At 30.3% G+C, this 21,212-nt stretch overlaps 2 protein-coding genes across 3 annotated transcripts; one reads left to right on the top strand and one right to left on the bottom strand.

The window, feature by feature from the left end:
- Positions 1 to 2,416: 2,416 nt before the first annotated feature.
- Positions 2,417 to 9,941, bottom strand: LOC130820350 (uncharacterized). 2 transcript variants are annotated; one of them, XM_057685691.1, is made up of 4 exons: positions 9,193 to 9,941; positions 3,805 to 4,180; positions 2,972 to 3,044; positions 2,417 to 2,744 (listed from the first exon to the last, which is right to left on the bottom strand). In XM_057685691.1, exons 1-4 carry the CDS (start codon positions 9,809 to 9,811, stop codon positions 2,523 to 2,525), a joined length of 1,290 nt encoding a protein of 429 aa, XP_057541674.1. In that variant the 5' UTR covers positions 9,812 to 9,941; the 3' UTR covers positions 2,417 to 2,522. The 2 variants fall into 2 exon arrangements, with proteins under 2 accessions (XP_057541674.1, XP_057541675.1); XM_057685692.1 differs by having other exon boundaries at positions 2,664 to 2,744; positions 2,972 to 3,039.
- A 6,186-nt stretch (positions 9,942 to 16,127) lies between these two features.
- LOC130821608 (uncharacterized mitochondrial protein AtMg00810-like) lies at positions 16,128 to 18,475 on the top strand. Its single transcript, XM_057687396.1, has 4 exons — positions 16,128 to 17,179; positions 17,300 to 17,323; positions 18,274 to 18,289; positions 18,389 to 18,475. Exons 1-4 carry the CDS (start codon positions 16,128 to 16,130, stop codon positions 18,473 to 18,475), a joined length of 1,179 nt encoding a protein of 392 aa, XP_057543379.1.
- The last annotated feature ends 2,737 nt before the right edge of the window (positions 18,476 to 21,212 follow it).

The following is a 21,212-nucleotide window of genomic DNA, read 5'->3' on the forward strand; positions in this document are numbered from 1 at the left end:
GAAAAATTAACAACATGCATAATTAGAATAGAAAAAGAGGAAATTTGAAACCCTAAATTGTAGGAAAAAAATTTAGAAAACTTGTCATTGATACTTTGGTATTTGATGGGAGTTAACCGGAAAAAGGCCGAAAAGTAGACGACGCATAAAGAAGATGATGTAGAAAATCATAATGCGGAATTTGGTTAGGGTTTAGTCTGGTGAATACTTGGTTTGTATTGATTATTTAATGAGAGGAACACCTCTATTTATACATCATTTGACCATCTAATAAGGAAACTAAATATTACGGAATATTAAGATTAAGGAAACGAAATCAGAATAATATAAAATATAAAATAAAATATTCTACTAATATTCAACTTTCCTACACTCCCCCTCAAAATTTGGTCTTGGATTTACCGAGACCGTACTTGCCAAAAATATTTTTAACATTGATTTTGAGCCAATTGCCTTGATTAAAAAATTTGTTAGTTGATCTTTTGATTTTACAAAGGACATTTTGATCATCTTCATCTTTTCAGTAAATTTGTCATAATTGATTTTCAATTTTTTGAATTTGGATAAAAGGCCACATTTTTTAAGGGTGAGAAAATGGGTAAAGAAAATTGGGTAAGCTTATTTTTGGGTAATTGGGTAAGTGGACCGTAGGAATTAAAGGGTTGTAGGTTTTGCTTCTTATTATTGTAAAATGGATTATTTTTAGAAAGAATCACCCTTATTTCCCCATATGTTGAATTCTTTCTTTTTCTCTCTTTTGAACCCCTTCCCCATTTCCCTTTTTCGGTTGATTCCTCTTGATTTTGGTTTTCTTGTTTTGACTTTTGGGTACTGTTGTGATGTTCTAGACATAAAATTTTTGATTTTCGAGTATGGTTTTGATATTGGTTTTCTGGATTTTGATTTGGTTTATTTGGTTTTGCTTTTAAATTTGATTTTTGATTTTTTGAGGGATTAAATTTCGATGATGTCTTTTCTACCATATTTCTCTCCCTCGCGACCTCACGCTGAATGGTCTCATCAACGTGAGGCAGCGGAACGGGTCCAAGAATGAAGTGGATTCTTGTCCATAAATCTCGAGCGGAGGTAGTGCAGTCAAGAAAATATTCTATAAGGTCTCGGTAGATATTGTTGATGATTCATGAGATCACCATACAATCGTTCTGGACCCATTGTGGATTTGTGGTGGATGGAGAGATGACGGTGTTATGGTTGAGCCTCCTCCGATCACCGATTTCTGTTTTCATTTGTGTACACCACGTGGTGTAATTTTGGTAGGTTAGTTTTTCAATTTGGATTGGTTGTTCAAGTTTTTGGGTCATTTTTTGAAAAAGTTGAAACATTTTGTTCCATTTGTGCCATGGAAATCATGGTCCTGGTTTGATTGGTTCTTTTTTTTATTTGCTTTTTGTTTGGATCGATTTTGGTCGATTATGATCAATGATAAAATACCGATAGAGTTTTTCCGTCCAGAAAAACCTTACGGCTCTGATACCATGTAGAAAATCATAATGCGGAATTTAGTTAGAGTTTAATCTGGTGAATACTTGGTTTGTATTGGTTATTCAATGAAAGGAACACCTCTATTTATACATCATTTGACCATTTAATAAGAAAACTAAATATTAAGATTAAGGAAACTAAATCAAAATAATATAAAATATAAAATAAAATATTTTACTAATATTCTGCTTTCCTACGGATGAGGCATACGTCAATGGAGGTCTTCCTTTTAAAAGGTGAATGTCTTTCTCTTCAATGGTGGGTATTTGGTTGGAGTTAAAGCTAATCAGGAAAGAAAAGTAAAAAAATTAATTTAGGTAAGTAAAATGGGGAGGAAAAATAAAGGAAATTTCATTTTAAATCAAAGTAACAGATTGACGGAAAATAACAATAATACCAATTAAATGCCACAACATATGAGATTATTCATGTTTAAATGATAGTTCAACTTATGGTAGGAAAATTGAAAAAAGATTGAATTATTTTAGGTAATTTTTTCTTTAATTTTTATAAATTTGTATAGTTTTCTTCCAATAAGTTGTAAATTGAAATTCTTACTTCTTACGTTTTGTAATACAAGCACTTATTACTTTTTTATTGTTTCAGAGAAATTTTGTAATTAACATTACATTGTATTTGTACACACTAATAAAAGGTTCACTATGTAGGACTTACTTTCAAGAGTAGAGTATCCTATGATTTCTTTTGTACTAAATAATTGGCAGTTGACAATTGACAAGCATAGTTTTACATAAAATAGCATCCTAAATCCTAGAGATAATATATATATATATATATATATATATATATATATATATATATATATATATATATATATATATATATATATATATATATATATATATATAATGTTTATGTGCAAAGGAGTAATGTAATTTACAAAGGAGTAATGTAATTTACAAAGACTAATCTACTACAAATTAAAGCCCATTTTCAAGTGCATAAAATGGGACATTATGAAATGATATAATAATTCATTCATTTCATTCCATAAAACCCTAAAACATATAGCAAGTGTAACAATTCCTAGTTGAAGAATTCAATCGAATTTTTTTACAAAATGATGGAATTTTTGAAGTTGTTTTCGAAATTGCTCGACTTTCACTCCCATCTTTGCTATTAACTTTTGAATTTCTCATCTTTTGGGCTTTAATTTCCGCTCTTTGTAATTTCTCCATGATTTTGTTCATTGATGATGCTCTCTTCTTTTCCAATTTCTCCTGTAATCAAAATGTAAATTAAAAAAAAACATACTCATAGTTTTCCTTGAGCCGAAAGACTTTTTGACCGTACTCTCTTTTAAGGGGATGAGTTACCATCGTATTTTTCTCTCCAAATCCTAATCATAGTTATTCTATAAGCGGGATACATTGGGTATGATGATAATCTTGTTTCATTTGAAAAGCAAGTATGATGATGATAATGGTATAACTTCAGAGCAGCATACCTCAAGTTTCAGAATAGCAGCCTCAGCTTTAGCCTTTTGCAAGTTTTCCCAAGCATTTATCCTGGCTTCTTCTCTTTGGAACAATACACACCAAAAACAAATATGTTATGCCAAATTATTGACTGCCATACTATTTGATATTAAATAGTATCTAACAAAAATTCAAATTTCAAATTTCAAATTATGGACTGCAAGTGTATGTAACATTTCTGATGGTTAATAATTTGTTCCATATCGATAAATTAACAATGATGTGCAAATTATATATGTCATCGGAAACTTTTCTTCTATTGACATATGATTTTGTGATTGTATTTTTTGGAAATTTATAGTATTCCTAAATTTTTATACAAATTGTCCAAACTACTAATATTGAATTCAAAATACTAGTAAGTCGTCTAAAGTGAGCTAAACATTCATACCCGCTTGTTTCTTGACTCGGCTACCATTTTTCCTATGTTATATTGATGTATGTTACACAAATTAATATTAACGTTATTTTGGCAGAATTAGGCAGGCCGAACCTAAATTTCCTATGCTTATAGTCCTTCTGTTTTCATTTGTTCTTTTCATTCACTTTTGTTATGGATTCCAATGCAAGTTTAGACATCAACTAATTTTAATTGGGAGTTTTTAAAAATTATAAAAAGCTGACATTTAGAAAGTTTATATTAAGACGAAAATATCAAGATGCCACGTAAATATGTTTTTCATATAAATTAATGAGAAACTATAATCAAAGTTTAACACTAAAATTCATAAATTCTATTTGATAAAAACACATGAAAACGAAAGAAGTAGTAAATATAAAAGAAGAAAAAGAAGAAACATACTTGGAAATTTTGTTATCTGGTTCAAAACTAGTAGTACTAGAAGTAATGGAATGATTTTCTGTGATAGATCTAGTAGCACTTGCATGTTTATCAACTTGTACATCCCTGATTTCATATTCTGAAGAATTGATATTATCTCTATTGGACTGATCGAACGGACAAGGAGAGGTCATTGAAAGGGAAGATTTTGTACTTGAAACTGCAGAAGACCTAGGACTGCTACTTTGACTGTCTGGGAACATTTCAGTAGCCATATCCCTTCTTGAAATAGCACGATCCACAACTGGTTCTTGCTCACCATTGCAGTTATGATCTTGTTCTAGTTCAACATCGTTGTTTATATTCTCTATTATCTCATCATTCACATTTAGCTCACCTATTTGAAATTAAACAGGTTATGCTTGTTAAATACCGTCAAAAAATTAACTCAATTAAAAGCTCAATTTGATGATTTAGGTCTCAAAAAATATTACAAATTATAGTACGCCCCCTCCACATGAGAGCCTATTGGGCTACAAGTGTGGATGTGTATAGGGCCTGAGTATTCCACTTTAAATGAGGGATGATTGAGATTCAAACTCGTGACCTCTTGTCACGTTGACTCTATTACCATGTCAATTGTCAAGGAACCAACTCAACCAAATGTTTAAGCTGATGGTTGAAGTCTCACGATATGTTATATACTCTAACTAATACTTCATAGATAGGGGTTTAAAATTAGTTGTTGACGGTTAGTTGTTTGTTGTACAGTTGGTTTGTTTGCTTAATTGGTAACATTAAGTCACTTGTATGAGTTGATTGTTTAGTTTATGTTTGATTAACCAACAAGTTAAAAGTCAACAAATAACTGACAAAATAGTCATTTTGCCAAATATATATATGGCAAATAGATGGTAGTCAATAGCACTAGCTAATTGTAGTGGTTATTTTGATTAGTTGATATCAGCTTAGTCGACCAAACTCATTATTTTGTGTAGTTTGTTCAAATAAGCTATTTTACCCCAAGGAACTCCCTGGATTAGCAGAGTTAACACATAAAAGTACAAATTTTAGCTGACCTTATAAATCAGTTAACACTTTCAACTATGTGAAAAATCTCTTAATATATCGTTAGTCTTCAACTTCTTAACTTGTAATTGAGCTAAATTTTTAACAACGATAATTTATCAATTGTTGTAGTAAAGTTGGACTCCTCAAACAAGATAATAACTACAATGTCAAAATTGTAATTCTATCCAAGTCAAAGTATACTATCTCCACAAATTTTGTTGTGTATCTAACGTATGCCATCTTAATCTACCCACTAATTTGATTGGGAATTTAAGAATTTCTGGATTCAAACTAAGTTTCATTTTAAAAGAGTAAATCCAATATGTTTTATGTTATGTTTGACGATGATAATTTTATTTAAAAATTTAGAATTAGCTCAAAATTAATGTATGGAAAATAAAAATAAAAAATCGAATTTGAATTTGAAACAATTCTACAATTATTTAAGAATAGCAAAAGTTGAAAATTTGAAATAAAATGTTTGTTCTTAAATACAACCTGATGAAATTTATTGCTAAAACCTAGATAATTTAGAACATCATTAACACCTTAGCAAATATTTTTAGTTATTACATAGAGACAGAGGTGTTCAAAATAGATTTGACGATCCGATATTTACCTGACCTTGTAACTGAATTCGACTTGACACGACTTTAAAATTATATAAAAACCAATATGGACAAAAGACTAGATTTTAAATCGATCCAAAACACCTAACTTAAAATTAAAGTAATGATCCGAACGAACAACTCTACTGAACGCTAAAGGGTTCTAAGACAATCAAAAAACTTTTCCAAAATCGATTCTACACAATATAGCTAGGGAAACTTTACAATTATATATCATAACTCTTGGCATTTATCATCTTCAACAACTTAAAGCAATGTCTAAAACTTTGCACATGTAAAAGAATAAATATCAATGGTTGACATTTTCAAGTACTAAAGGTCAATTTTACAATTATTTATATAGCCATATGGATCCAAAAGCAAGAAAACAAGGGTAGTAAATGGATAGTCAAAACTTTTGAAAAAGATGTTATTTATTATTAGTATTATTTAAAATCACTTTTGAAATTATTTGAGATTAATGAAGTATTTACATACGTAGAGTCAGCCTTAACGAGCTGTTAAAGTTATTGATTGAGTTTATATATATATATATATATATATATATATATATATATATATATATATATATATAATATTAGAACTCAAAAGCACATATTACTGTTTCGATGTTATTTATTTATATTTTAAGTGGAATTGTTAGTACAAAACACTTACAAAGAATCGTCTTATAGGTGATGTAAATACTTATTAACCAATACTTCAAACTGATCAAACAAGACAACAGCTTTAGTCAACTTTTGCCAAACTAATCCATTTGTCACGTCCAGAGGTGATGTTCAAATCATCAGGTCGATTTTGGATCAAATGTTTAATATAGATCGATTAAAATTAGTTCTTGTGTCCACAATGATTTTCACATAATTATAAATTCAATTTGAAGTCGAGTAAGGTCGGATTTGATTACACTATTAAATAAATATCGAATTATCGAATCTATTTTAAACATCTTTAATTACGTCGAAAGAAAATCTAATATAATGTCTACAAAAATTTCAGCTTGTTCAATGGTTGAAGATCGGAAAGTAAGGTACGATGAATCTTTTGGTGATAACTCGTGATCAAGCCTTGCTTAAGCTTTTATTCCTTTATGGTTTGAGGCACAATTCTTGTTTGAATCTTTTGTATTCACTCTTTCATTGACATGATAAAATGTCATGTAAAAATCTAAATCCGCCCTAAAAAAACTAACATGGTTGATATGGGTGACATTTATTGACCATAATTAATACTCGAACTCTTACACTATACGGGTTCTTATTTGCTTGCTATATTATTATTTAGTTACTTTTAATTTTTAAATTTTTTTATTTATAAAAGTTAAAACATTATTAAGGAAAAAATCATAATTAATTTATTTTTATAATTTATAAATATGCACAATTAGATTTGTCAATTTGAAACATAAGTCTAGGTCCCTGCCGAGTTGCCCAAGTCCCATTTGCCGCGATGCAAGCAGTAATGTGTATTTATTTCTTTTAGTTAATTTTTTTTCTATAATTATCCCTGAAAGGGAAGAGTCTTGGATCTAACAATGGTGAGAAGAAGTGTAGAAAAAAGTAAAAAAAAAAGATGGAGTATGGAGACACACACACAATGAAATGATCAATACTTTGATAAACAAAGCACACGCACATGACGTGTCCCAAAACACATGACGTATTAGCCTCTCTCTATGTATTAGCTAGCCTTTCCCTTTTATTCTTACTAATTTTAAGTCTTATATATAACCCACAATATAACTAAAAGAACATCTAGCAAAATCAGATGTGTTCATTCGGATTGTCGGGTCGGTTTTGGATGGGTGTCATTCGATTCGATTGTATTTCGGATCGGTTATATCTCGGATGCGTGTTGCGACGGGTCATACTCGTGTCGGGTCGATTAGTTACGGTTCGGTTGAAGATCGGTTATTCGAACTATCGGGTTAGTATCCGGTCGGAGTCGGTTAAAGTTCGTGTCGAGTTTCAATCGGTCTAGGGTTGTCATCGGTTAATAATTAGTTCGGTTTTACCAGATACAGATCGGGTTCGGGTATTTTTCAAGTAGAATTCGGCTACAAATTGCGAATTACTAATTATTATTGATTGAATCAGTATCAGATTAAGTTGTTGGTCATTTTTTAATTGATGATAAGGTTCATTTACTTAAAGCAAAATAGTGAAAATGCAAATCAATTAGTGATCATTATTACATTGTTACTTTTACTTGTTTGACCAGAAAATTAAAATTATAAAGTTCTATCAATTTTCATCTAATTCGATTAAAAGTAGTTAAATAAACACTGACCATTGATTATTAACTCTAAATATATGAAATCATGTATTTATAAAATTTATTTTATTAAAATATTTATGACTTTATTAGAGTAACTAATAGATGATTGAATATGAGTCAATCATACTTCTATGTAAAAAATTGGTTTGGGTTTATAGCAGTTCGATCTAAACTTCGTTCGGGTTAAGTCGGTTTTAGCTGGATCGAGTTCGGCTTGAGCATGATTCGGGTCGGATATGACTCGGGTCGGTCATTATTAGGTTCGGGTAATTTCGGTTAACGGTCATGTGTCGGTTAGAAAAATCGATTACAGCTCGAGTTCAGTTTTCTCATTTTCGGTTGTCAACCGGTTTGTATATAGCTTCGAGTCGGGTAATGTCAATTCGATAAACCTAAAAAAAGAACACATTTTCAGGTCGGTTTACTTTCGATTTCGAATCGAATTTTCGGGTCGGGTCACTTTTGAACAGCTCTAAGCAAAACACTGATGCGTCCCAAAATCGGCGTTCAAAACAAGAACACAATAGGAGGGATTGACGGCACTCGTTCGAGCACTTCATGTCCTCATTCGGGTGCATTGTATCAGACTCTTCTGATGTTCACTAATATTGTGGGTTATATATAGCACATTGTAAAGAATTTTATTCATAAAATCTTATTAATTTTGTTTGTGTATAGTAAAAGTAATTAAAATTTAGAGTTGTACCTTATGGTTCATAAAATTTGGTCATGATTAGGATAAGATTTAGGATAGAATAACGCATTTGTTTGTGTAGAGTTAGAACATTATGATGACCAATATGTGCATAATGTTATATTTTTAAAATGAAACCAATAATAGATTCAACTACTACAAACTTTTATTTATCTAATGTTTATATTGTCATTCCATAAATTAGAGGGACTTTTTATCAATTCTATTTTATAAACCCATACAACTTAAAGAAAAAATCAAACAAAATACAAGCATACGATAAAATCTCTCCATTAATCAAACTTATTATTCAACTAGCCATAATATAGGTCTTTAAACAAAAGTAAAACTTTTGATAAGGAGATACTATAGCAGAAGTCATTAACTTTTTTATTTATCAATTTATAGATTTTGAAATAACTAATAATATTTGACTTTTTATTACTTTGTTACTTTTAGATAAAATAATATACATGTGTTTTGTAATATTCAAGAGAATAAATAAAAAAGTATAAAAATAATTTTTAGGACATAATGCAGCTTCATACCGAACTCACCCTTAATAACAAGTTAATTAATGTATAAAATATCTAGATATTCAAATATGTAAAATGTAAATGCATAAAGATTAAAAAAAAAAAATAGAATATGTATAATTTGGTAGATGTATTTGATGTTTCCCTATGTCATACCTCACAATCTAAAATTGAACTACTTTAAAGCATAAATATGAATTACCTTGGGTCGGGCTAAGCGGCCTGCTCCATGAATCTAACCAATGAGTAGCATCGCCAGGACAAGATCTCCGACCACCGTCACTTCCACCACCGCCTTCAACACCCAAGTTTTCATCAAATCGGCCCGACGCCAAGCCCGGAGATTCAATGGTTACCGAATTCCTCCATCTTCCACCATTAATAACCCCTACTCCCAACACAGGGGAGAAAGTATTAAACCCACCGCCGTAATACACAGGCCCAATCGGGCCTAATGGGCCACTCTTTGATTTAGCCCGTCTTTGGTACTGGGCCAGCTGAGAAACCGTCCTAGACCCAGCCCCAGATCCATAATAATAATAATTACTATTAGTAGAAATATTACCCAAACTAACCGGACTACAAATCCACCTCTCCGCATCCTCCCATTTGGAAGGCAATGTTCTTCCACTACTAAAAGGCATCAAGCCGGTAGGCCCTACGTGCCTACGGCTTCGATAGCTCGAGCGTGGAACACGCTCTGAGCTCCACCCTTTCGGGATCCCAATACTCGGGCCATCGTCCTCACCACCAGGCGGGGTATCGAGGCCCGGGAATGTTCCGGAATAAGTACGAGAAGTCATAAGCTTGCTATTAGCCATTTGTTGTTGGTATTGTGCTTGTGAATTTTGATAGAAAATGGTAATTGTTTAAGTGCAGTTTAGCCTCTCATTGTTGCTATAGTATTAGCTAATAATCTGGGTATATGTCACTGTATGTTTCTCTTTCTGTTGCTGTTTTGTGTCTTTTTTTATTTTATTGTATGTCAGTATTTTACGATTGGACAAATCGAATGGGGTCGGTTCATGCATAATTTTGTCCAAATACAAAGTCACAAATTAACCAGCCTCTTTTTGGTAAGCGGTTTGTGCATCAGTGCAACATTTTTGAGTGTGCTCTCAATGTCCTCGCAACATCTTATAATATTATACTTTCTCCGTTTCTTAATGAAATTTTATAAGGAATGTTCATAAGAATTAAAAAAAATAGAATTTTTTAGATAGTAGAGACATTATTTTATTTAATAGTAAATTTGATAGAGAAATAGTGGGAACTATAAATATTAAAAGAAAGTTAGTAGGAAAAAATATGAGGACCACAACTAATAAAAAAATATTTTTATAAAGTTAGTAGATACATGTGGAGACCATAAAGAATATAAAAATGTTAAAATGAAGTTAATAGAAGATTTGTGGGGACTATAAGCATTATTAAAATATCAAAATGAGGATGAGTAAGGTTATTTTTGTTTAAAATTTGTGATATAAATGAAAAGATTACTTATGAAAACAACAAATAAAATATCTCAAAATGAAAAATGAGAACTTCTTTAAAGAGCGAAGGGAGTATTTAGTAGTAAACTCAAATGGACAGAGAAATATATCGTAGGAACAGTCTAGCCCTGCCACTTAAATAGGTTTTAATGGCTTAATGATGGGGTAAAATGTTATTTTTAAAAATTTTCATTATAATAAATTAGTAGTTTAAGTAGTGTTAAGTGGTTTAGTTAATTATTTTCGGAATGTTATAAAATTAAAATTTAATATTTTAAGATTTTCATAATATTTTTGTCAATTTATTAAATGTCAATAACTAATAACATAATCGCTACTTGTATCTACAAAGTTAATTTACACAGTTAATTAGAGTGCTACATGTTTTATGGTAATGTGCTACAACTACAGTTACCCACAAATAGACTTATTTAGGCAGCTAATACTCACATAGCTACCTTGCGCTAAACAAACGCATGATAAGTTTGAAACTTATTTCTATAAGTCAATAATTCATGAGTAAATGTTTTTTTCCTCAATGCATTTAGAAATGTTTGATTTATTAGAAATTCATTTTCTTTTAAAAACAGTTTTATAAAATTATTTTCATAAAAGATATGAATATTATAACGAACATTTTCTTAAAAAAAACATTTGGTTTCAATTCCAACGCTGTTCTTATCATAAAAAGGTATGGATTATCTATTTAGCTATTATAATACAAGTGAAGAAGCAATCTGACATGTGAGGACCTAGGTTGCACTAAAACGGACACGGACACGGACACGACACGGGTACGGGAAAACGCCAACTTAAAAATGGCGGACACGGGGACACGAAATTAGTAATATAATAAATATATCAAATTAAAGATAATTTTACAATCTTTCATTTGATATATGTAAATAAACACTTTAAAAACAAAAAAAACTCACATAAAATGCAAATAAGTATCAAATAAACAACATTAATAAATAAAAATAGTCATACAAACCAAATCAAAGAAAACCAAATAAATAGGTAAATTTAAGATTATTATGAATGTACCCTCAACCACAAGTAACCTCCTCCTTCCTTCCTCCCCCAATTGAACTTTCCTTACTACCTCCCAAACAAATTTCTTAAATCAAACATTACTTTATTAATCTCTATACTCCATATCCAGAAAAAGCATAAAGCTCTCCTACCATGGAAGCCCCCTCCTTCTTCAAACCCTCAACAAATTCTTACCCCAATTTGTTTTTCCTCTTTTGATTCAATTTCTTCTCAATGGGAATCGCTCCCTCCTCCTCCGCCACCCCTCTCACTCTTACTCCGCCATCCGCCATTTATTTCGAGATACCTTCCTGTTCAGTCTGTAGCAGTGGGTGATAAACTAGCACTAGTTGCGGGTACGACGTAGCATCTAGCACCCGCTTTACCGAAACCCTTGATATTCGACCCATCTACACGGATCTGGACTTATGGCCCATCCATCTCAGTTCCCAGAAGATGGTGTGCAACCGGATCAAATGGATTCTTATACATAGCAAGTGGAGTCGGGTCTCATTTCTCGACGGACACAGCAAGATCTGTTGAAAAATGGAACCCATCTGCGAATAATCGGGTTCAACAGTGGGAAAAACGTGGGGCACGTGTCCCTTCCGTGTCCTTGCCGTGTCCGTCGGGTGTCTTTGTCGTGTCCACGTGTCCGAAAAAATATTAAAATATTGGACACTTCATTTGGCGTGTCGGACACGGATTTTCGCATGTCCGTGTCCGACACGCGACACGCAAATCTAGGGACGTGTCCGTGCTTCCTAGGTAAGGACACTACATCAAACATTTTTTTCTCTTTATTTCTTTTTAATAAAAGAAATATTTATTAATCTATAATAAAATATTTTTTAAAATATCAGTCCGACTCAGTCAGCAATATATATTAAATTATACTATATTTAGTTAATATCCAACCTTAAACAGTCAAGTTACACATGAATTTTTAATTATTTGATAACAAATTATGTTGGACATTCTGTTAGGCTCTAAGCTTAGAAGTTAGTTATGTTTGTTATAACTGATTTCTGTTATGATTGCTTAGTTGTCCTTAGTTTGTTAGAGGCTTGTATTTATGCCTCCTCTATATATATAGGTCTGATTTCCTATATTCAAGATACATAAAAAAAAAGGATACTATACAAAATGTTGATTCTGAAATAACAAATGTAATGTTGATGATATCTTCACTCAAACCAGTTTATTGTATTGCTTCAATTTCATCTGTTGATCAACTATCCAATGAGTTCTAACATGGTATCAGATGCCATTAAAGATTTTTGATCCTTTCTTTCTTCTGCTGTTGCTCTTTCTCTTATGATTCTTCTGCGTTCAACTGATCTTGTGCTAATTGATCATCTCCTGGTATTTTTCCGTTGCTACACTGCCTCATTGTTTCTTTTGCAATTTGTTGCTTGATCACCCTTTGTTGTTGAAATCATCATTGATTGTGTTCTTTACTCATTCCTGTTTTTGAGTTTTGTTTTGTTGCTTCAATTGTTTTTCTTTCTTCTGTTCGTGATCATTTGCTTTCTTTGTTGATCAAGTGTTTGTCAATATGTCTGAAACACCACAAAATCCACCAAATAACAACAATAATACTCAAAACAATCAAGATCCTTGCACCATTTATGGAAGCCATTTCTACATTCATCCCTCAGATACTACTATTATTAAACTTGTTCTTGAGCCCTTCAATGGCACCGGGTTCATTGATTGGAAAAGATCTGTTATGCTTACCTTATCCCTTAAAAAAAAAACTTTGTTTCATTGATGGCTCCCTCCCTGAACCCCCTTTAAATCATATCAACTATGCAGCTTGGCATAGATGTAATGACATGGTCAAAAATTGGTTACATTGTTCATTGGTGAAAAATATTGCAAAGAGTGTGTATTACTGCAAAACTGCAACTCAAATATGGAATGATTTGGAAGAAAGATATGGCCAAGCTATAGCTTTACAATTATCTTCTTTAAGGCAAAGTTTGTTGGATGTTAAACAAGAATCTGATGAATCAGTTGCTGATTTCTACACCAAAATCAAAAGCATTTGGGATGAAATTGATATGCATGATCCCTTATCTGTATGTTCATGTAATGTTCTAATGTTAAAATCAAAAGGCTGTAACTAAGGCTGCAACAGCCACACAACTTGAGCATATGGCTTTTGCAGTTGACAGAAGGAGGTTTGCTGAAAATAGTAAATATGGCAGAAACCCTTACCCCACAAACAACTACAATACCAATTCTAATGTTGTTGCTAATAAAATGATTGGGGCCAAGAGGAATTCTATATGGTTTTGTGATCACTGCAAAATTTCAGGCTATGGCACTGAAAGGTGTTATAAGCTACATGGGTACCCTAACACCTAGAATAGGGAGAAGAAATCTGCAAATCTTTGTCAAATTACTGATGAATCTAACATACAATCTCAAGCAGGCACATCTAATATTTCTCCACCTATCAATCTTGATCAATACAATCAACTAATGCGTCTTTTATCCAAGAATCAAAATTTTGAAGGAAATAATGCAGAAAAATCAATGATGCAAGCAGGTAATTCTCCAGCCTTATTCTCTAGTTATAAGTTCTGTATGATGAGCTGCAAAAATCCTACTTGGATTCTGGATAGTGGTGCCACAGACCACATTTGCCATGATTTAAGTCTGTTTTCTACTTATACCCCATTACAATCTCATGATCATGCTATTACTGTCCCTGATGGTAGACAAGTTAGAATTAAACATAAGGGTTCTATAATTTTACCAGGGAGCATCACTTTGAGAAATGTTTTCCATGTTCCTGATTTTCATTATAATCTAATTTCCATACATAAATTGTGTCATGACTTAAATGTGAAATCACTTTCTCTGCTTCTTCTTGTATGATCCAGGCCCCTCACATGACCCTTCCTCAAGTTCTTGGTGATCTACATCAAGGACTTTACTGCACAAAACATGAATTTCAGTCTTCAAAAAATCAACTACAAACTCCTGTTCCTAGTATCTCTTGTCATGCTGTTCATGTCTAAAATGCAGAACTTGCTAAGTTGTGGCATCTCTGATTAGGTCACTTGCCTTTTCCTCAACTACAAACAACTACAAAGAATATTGTTACTTGTCCTTCTATAGAATGTATCTGTCAAGTTTGCCCTGTAGCAAGGCAAACTAGATCTCCTTTTTCTCTTAGTACAATAAAAACAACTAAACCTTTTGAGCTTATTCATGTTGATATTTGGGGACCTTATAGAGTTACTACCTATACCAAATGTAATCTTTTCCTCACTATTGTAGATGATTACTCAAGAAATACTTGAGTTCATTTCTTGAAATACAAATCTGATGCTGTTTCAATTCTGAAAAATTTTGTTGCCTATTCTTCTACACAATTTCATTTGCCTGTTAAAATTGTAAGATGCGATAATGCTAAGGAACTCACTTAAGGTGAAATTCTACAATATTACTTAACACAAGGTATTGTTTTGCAAAAGACTTGTGCTGATACTCCTCAACAAAATGGCATTGTTGAAAGAAAGCACAGGCATCTCCTTGAAACTGCAAGGGCTTTGTTCTTTCAATCAAAAATTCCTATTTCTTATTGGAATGAGTGTGTTCTCACTGCTGCTCACCTCATAAATACAACCCCTTTGAAGTCCATAAACAATGTTAGTCCCTATGAAAAATTATATGGAAAATCACCTAGTTTGCACCATTTGAGAGTTTTTGGATGCCTTTGTTATGTCTCTACTTTGAAACAAAACAAGTCAAAATTTGATCCTAGAACTGATTCATGTGTATTCATTGGGTATCCACCAAATCAGAAAGCTTATAAAGTGTTAAATCTCAAAACATTCAAAGTTCATATCACAAAGGATGTCACATTTCATGAAAAACATTTCCCATTTCATTTCTCTCAATCTCCTTCAACTCCCTCTACCTCTACTTTTCAAATTTTTCTTCCTTCTACTACCACTAATACTAGTTTCTTTGACTATGATATACCTGATATCTTCACAAACAACATAAATCCAAAAAATACCACTCAGTCCACAAACAGCCATTCTACTTCCTCTTCTTCTATCTCCTTTGATTCTACTTCTACTTCCACTATTTCCTCCAATTCCAACACTCTAGATCTTTCGGATATTTCCTCTGCCACTTCTTCTTCTACACCTAATGTTCCTGAACCCAGAAGATCTCACAGACCAACTAAACTTCCTCAACACCTCAATGATTTTGTTTACTCACTTCCTGGATACTCAGCTAACACCAGTACTCATTGGTGTAATTTAACCCTTTACACACCATCTCACACAGTTCTTCTTGCTCATTTGGACATTCCAAAAGAACCTACCTGCTATAAAGAAGCAGCAAAAGATCGTAGGTGGGTGGCAGCAATGACAAAGGAATTACAAGCATTAGAAAAAAATCATACATGGGATGTTGTTTCTTTACCAACTGGAAAGAAACCAATTGCATGTAAATGGGTATATAAAAAAAACTCCATGCTGATGGTACTTTGGAGAGATTCAAAGCTCGTTTGGTAGCTATAGGTTACACACAGATATATGGCATAGATTATTCAGAAACCTTCTCTCCCGTTGTAAAAATGTCAACAGTTAGAAGTATCTTGGCTATTGCTGCAAGCAAGGGTTGGAGTTTATATCAACTTGATGTGAATAATGCATTTCTACATAGGGATTTGCATGAGGAAGTATACATGAAACTACCTCCAAGTCACCCTCATTCAACAAACAAAGTCTGTAAACTCAAGAAGTCACTTTATTGTCTAAAACAAGCTAGCAGACAATGGTTTTCCAAGCTTGCTCATGAACTTGCACATCAAGGTTTCTTTCAATCTAAAAATGATCATTCTTTGTTCATTAGAAAAAAAGCATCCATGGCCATCATTGCAGCAGTTTATGTAGATGATATAGTTCTTACTGGCACTGATCAGCTTGGTATTCACAATCTCAAGAATCATTTACATCAGGTTTTTGGCATCAAAGATTTGGGCTTACTTCACTACTTTCTTGGGTTTGAAGTTGGTTACACAACTGAAGGCATCTCTTTAACACAACAAAAATTTACAAAAGAGATTCTCACAGAAGCAAATATTACCACTGCAAAAAGGGTAGTAACTCCTTTACCATTGCATCTAAAGCTAAGTGCTACTGAAGGTCCTGATTTTGATAATCCAACTCTTTATAGAAGTCTAGTTGGCAAGCTCAACTTCTTAACAAATACCAGACCAGATTTGGCTTATGCAGTACAAACACTAAGCCAATTCTTACAAGCACCAAAAAACTCACATTATTCTGCTCTACAACATGTATTGCAATATGTCAACAATACCAGCAGCCAGGGGATTCTCCTAAAAGCCAGTGATAAACTACTTCTTCAAGCTTTTAGCGACAGTGACTGGGGAGCTTGTTCTGACATAAGAAGATCTATTACTGGGTATATTCTTTTACTAGGCAACTCTCTAATTAGTTGGAAAAGTAAGAAGCAGGGTACCATATCTAGGTCTTCAGCCGCGGCAGAATATAGAGCTATGAGTAGTGCTGCAGCTGAAGTAACATGGATTGTTAGATTGCTTGAGGAGTTGGGTGTTGACAAACTAAAACCTGTCACCTTACATTGTGACAATCAAAGTGCTTTGTACATAGCCAAAAATCTAGTTTTCCATGAAAGGGGGAAGGGGTGTTGGACATTCTGTTAGGCTCTAAGCTTAGAAGTTAGTTATGTTTGTTATAACTGATTTCTGTTATGATTGCTTAGTTGTCCTGAGTTTCTTAGAGGCTTGTATTTATGCCTCCTCTATATATATAGGTCTGATTTCCTATATTCAGGATACATAAAAAAAAAAGGATACTGTACAAAATGTTGATTCTGAAGTAACAAATGTAATGTTGATGATATCTTCTCTCAAACTACTTTATTGTATTTCTTCAATTTCATCTGTTGATCAACTGTCCAATGAAATCTAACACATTAATTAGTTAGGTAAAAAATATTTATTACTTAAATACCTATATTCAAGAAATTATGTAAAAAATATAATAATCATTTTTTGGAATTTTTCTTAATAGTCTTTCTATAAATAATTTATTTGGGTATTTTTGTGCAAATCTATCAACACAATATCCTAATGAAAAATTAATCTGTATAACATAAACATACGTTAATTTTTATTATTTTAAATTTTATATGTATCAATTTAAAATTTTCGTGCATTGCACGAGTTTACAATATGCTAATAAAGATATAATATGTGATACGTGTCGACACGTACAACAAATATTTTGCCATTCTTTTTCTTTTCTAATCAAGCAATGTTTATCAGCCTATGATAAAAGATTTTTCTGAATATCTGTTAGCCTATAATATAAAATCTTTTTATATTAATTAATTAATGTCTCTTGTTTCAATACAACTAAAGATTTATAGTTCTTTGGTTACAAGTTATAATGGACTAAAGTAAAAATGAGTCATTAAATTATGTGCGTTTCTTGTTTATATGAAGTTACATTGTACATGACGTTTGTAACCCAGGATAAATTGAAAACAATCTTTTTGTTAATCTTATTATTATTATTATTATCAAAGTTAAGATTGTGTACATCGACCTTCTCAATTTTCTTCCTAGATGGCAACCAATTAATGATATTGGGGTATTGAAATGTATTTGTTTATTAAAAATTACATAACAACTTAGTTATATGTATGATTATGATTAATAACTTATATTACAGAACATTCATAAATCGTGTTTCACTCAAGAACCTATCTAGTTACCTAATATTTAAACTTATCTTTCATCAATTAGATGAGTTTTTCGTATTCTTTTAATTTTAATGAAAGTCACAGGTTGGTGATATGATTGTGAAAGGAAATTTGGAAATTTCTGAAGTAGTGAACGAATATATAGCTGTATTTGTGATTTTGGATTTATAAGCATTACGGTGTGGATGGGACTAGGCAATAATAGAAATTGTCACATGCTTGGTTGAGCTTATATTAGGGATTTGGATTAGGAATATTAGATTTTAAATTTTTAGACAGCGGAAGTATAATAGAAGATAAGATCGAAATTACGCATTTGATAATAGTATAAAACTGCTGCACCTACTCCTTATAATAATATATACATTGAAAATTTTTTTTTTATTTTTTATTTTTTAATTATTTTTATTTATAATAAACCATGGGATATATATATATATATATATATATATATATATATATATATATATATATATATATATATATATATATATATATATATATATATATATATATATATATATATATATATATATATATATATATATATATATATATATATATATATATATATATATATATATATATATATACATATATACATATATATACATATATATACATATATATATATATATATATATATATATATATATATATATATATATATATATACATATATACATATATACATATATACATACATACATATATATATATATATATATATATATACATATATATATATATATATATATATATATATATATATATATATATATATATGTATATATATATATATATATATATATATATATATATATATATATATGTATATATATATATATATATATATATGTATATATATATGTATATATATATATATATATGTATATATATATATATGTATATATATATATATATATATGTATATATATATATATATATGTATATATATATATATATGTATATATATATATATATATATATGTATATATATATATATATGTATATATATATATATGTATATATATATATATATGTATATATATATATATATGTATATATATATATATATGTATATATATATATATATATATATATATGTATATATATATATATGTATATATATATATATATATATATATATATATATATATATATGTATATATATATATATATATGTATATATATATATATATATATATATGTATATATATATATATATGTATATATATATATATATATATGTATATATATATATATATATATATATATATGTATATATATATATATATATGTATATATATATATATATATATGTATATATATATATATATATATGTATATATATATATATATATATGTATATATATATATATATATATATATATATATATATATATATGTATATATATATATATATATATATATGTATATATATATATATATATATATATGTATATATATATATATATATATATGTATATATATATATATATATATATATATATATATATATATATATATATATATATATATATATATATATATATATATATATATATATATATATATATATATACTAACATCAAAACCACGAAAACAGTATGCTTGCTCGAAAAATTTGCTTGATTTCATCTTCTTCTTCTTTCATTACTGGTGCATTTCTTCTTCTTCCACCATTGTTTGTCTCCATTGTTCATATTGTCTTTAAACGACCCACGAAAAAATTTGCTTCAAACTTACGAAAAAATTTGCTTCTTCTTCATACTGTCTTCATTCCTACTGTCCTTCTTCTTCTTCTTCTTCATTTGTTTTGAAAACCCAGGAAAAAATCAAGGTATTTCGGTTTCATGGTGTTTTTGGTTTTTTTTTTCTTTTTTTTTTGAAAAATGGTTATATTTACTAATTTTGTTTTTTTTTTTTAATTTCATTGGAGGTCACATTGTAGCTATTCTACATCTAGATACACAATGTAATTTCTTTTGATACCAATTTTCATTGTTTTTCAAATTTTTAGGGTTGAATGATGTTGTTTATTATTTATAGTTTAAATGTGATTTTATTTAGAATCTATTAGTTGTTAATATTACATTTGTCCAAGTTTATATTATTAGTATGTTAATTATTTTGATTTATATGTATGAATATTAATCTGAATGTTATTAATTAGTTGTCCAAATTCATGAATGTGATTTTATTTTTATTGTTTTTATATGTTGTTAGTAGTTGTTGTTAGTATGAATGTTAATAATGGTCATTAGAATAAACATAATTTGGACAATTTTAAAAAAGTTGTATTATTATTAGGGTTAATTAGGGTTAAAACAATGTTGTTATTAGAATACACATATTTTTTCAATAATTTATAGATTATGAAGGTTAATTATTGTAAATTAGGGTCAAATGAATGATTATTACTTAATTTTGTGGTTAATTAGGGTTAAGTATGTATGTTAAAAAGTGATTATTAATTTTTTTCTGAATTAACTAATCACACTTAGGATGACAAAAGATCGCTCTTGGATGTATGGAAGCATTGAATCGTTAGAATTTATTGATGGCGTACTAGAATTTTGTAGTATTGCCGTTGAACATCAAGTTAGGACGAGGGAGTTGGTTTTTATTGCCCATGTGTCAAGTGTGGCAATGTATCACAGGTAGATAGTGTTGATATCCTTAGGGAGCACATACTTCAACGTGGGTTTAGGCCTCAATATCATGTTTGGGTTTGGCATGGTGAGGAGGTAGTTTACAAAGAAAAAAATGTTGTTGAGGATGTCAATATTGTGGATGTCAATGAGGATGTAGTAGAACGTGTTAATGGATATGAGACAGATGAAGAGAATGCCGATGAGGATGTAGATCGTGTTGATGAGATGATGGAGGGAGTCGGGGATGAGTT

Source organism: Amaranthus tricolor, chromosome 8 (genome assembly GCF_026212465.1).
Source record: "Amaranthus tricolor cultivar Red isolate AtriRed21 chromosome 8, ASM2621246v1, whole genome shotgun sequence".
Taxonomy (NCBI): domain Eukaryota; kingdom Viridiplantae; phylum Streptophyta; class Magnoliopsida; order Caryophyllales; family Amaranthaceae; genus Amaranthus; species Amaranthus tricolor.

Coding starts and splice junctions, on each gene's coding strand:
- LOC130821608 (XM_057687396.1), top strand. CDS start 16,128: ATGTCAACAGTTAGAAGTATCTTGGCTATTGCTGCAAGCAAGGGTTGG. Junction 17,180..17,299: donor TGTGACAATCAAAGTGCTTT/GTACATAGCCAA, acceptor ATGATTGCTTAG/TTGTCCTGAGTTTCTTAGAG.
- LOC130820350 (XM_057685691.1), bottom strand. CDS start 9,811: ATGGCTAATAGCAAGCTTATGACTTCTCGTACTTATTCCGGAACATTC. Junction 4,181..9,192: donor GCCGCTTAGCCCGACCCAAG/GTAATTCATATT, acceptor AATTTCAAATAG/GTGAGCTAAATGTGAATGAT. Junction 2,745..2,971: donor CTGCTATTCTGAAACTTGAG/GTATGCTGCTCT, acceptor TTTTGATTACAG/GAGAAATTGGAAAAGAAGAG.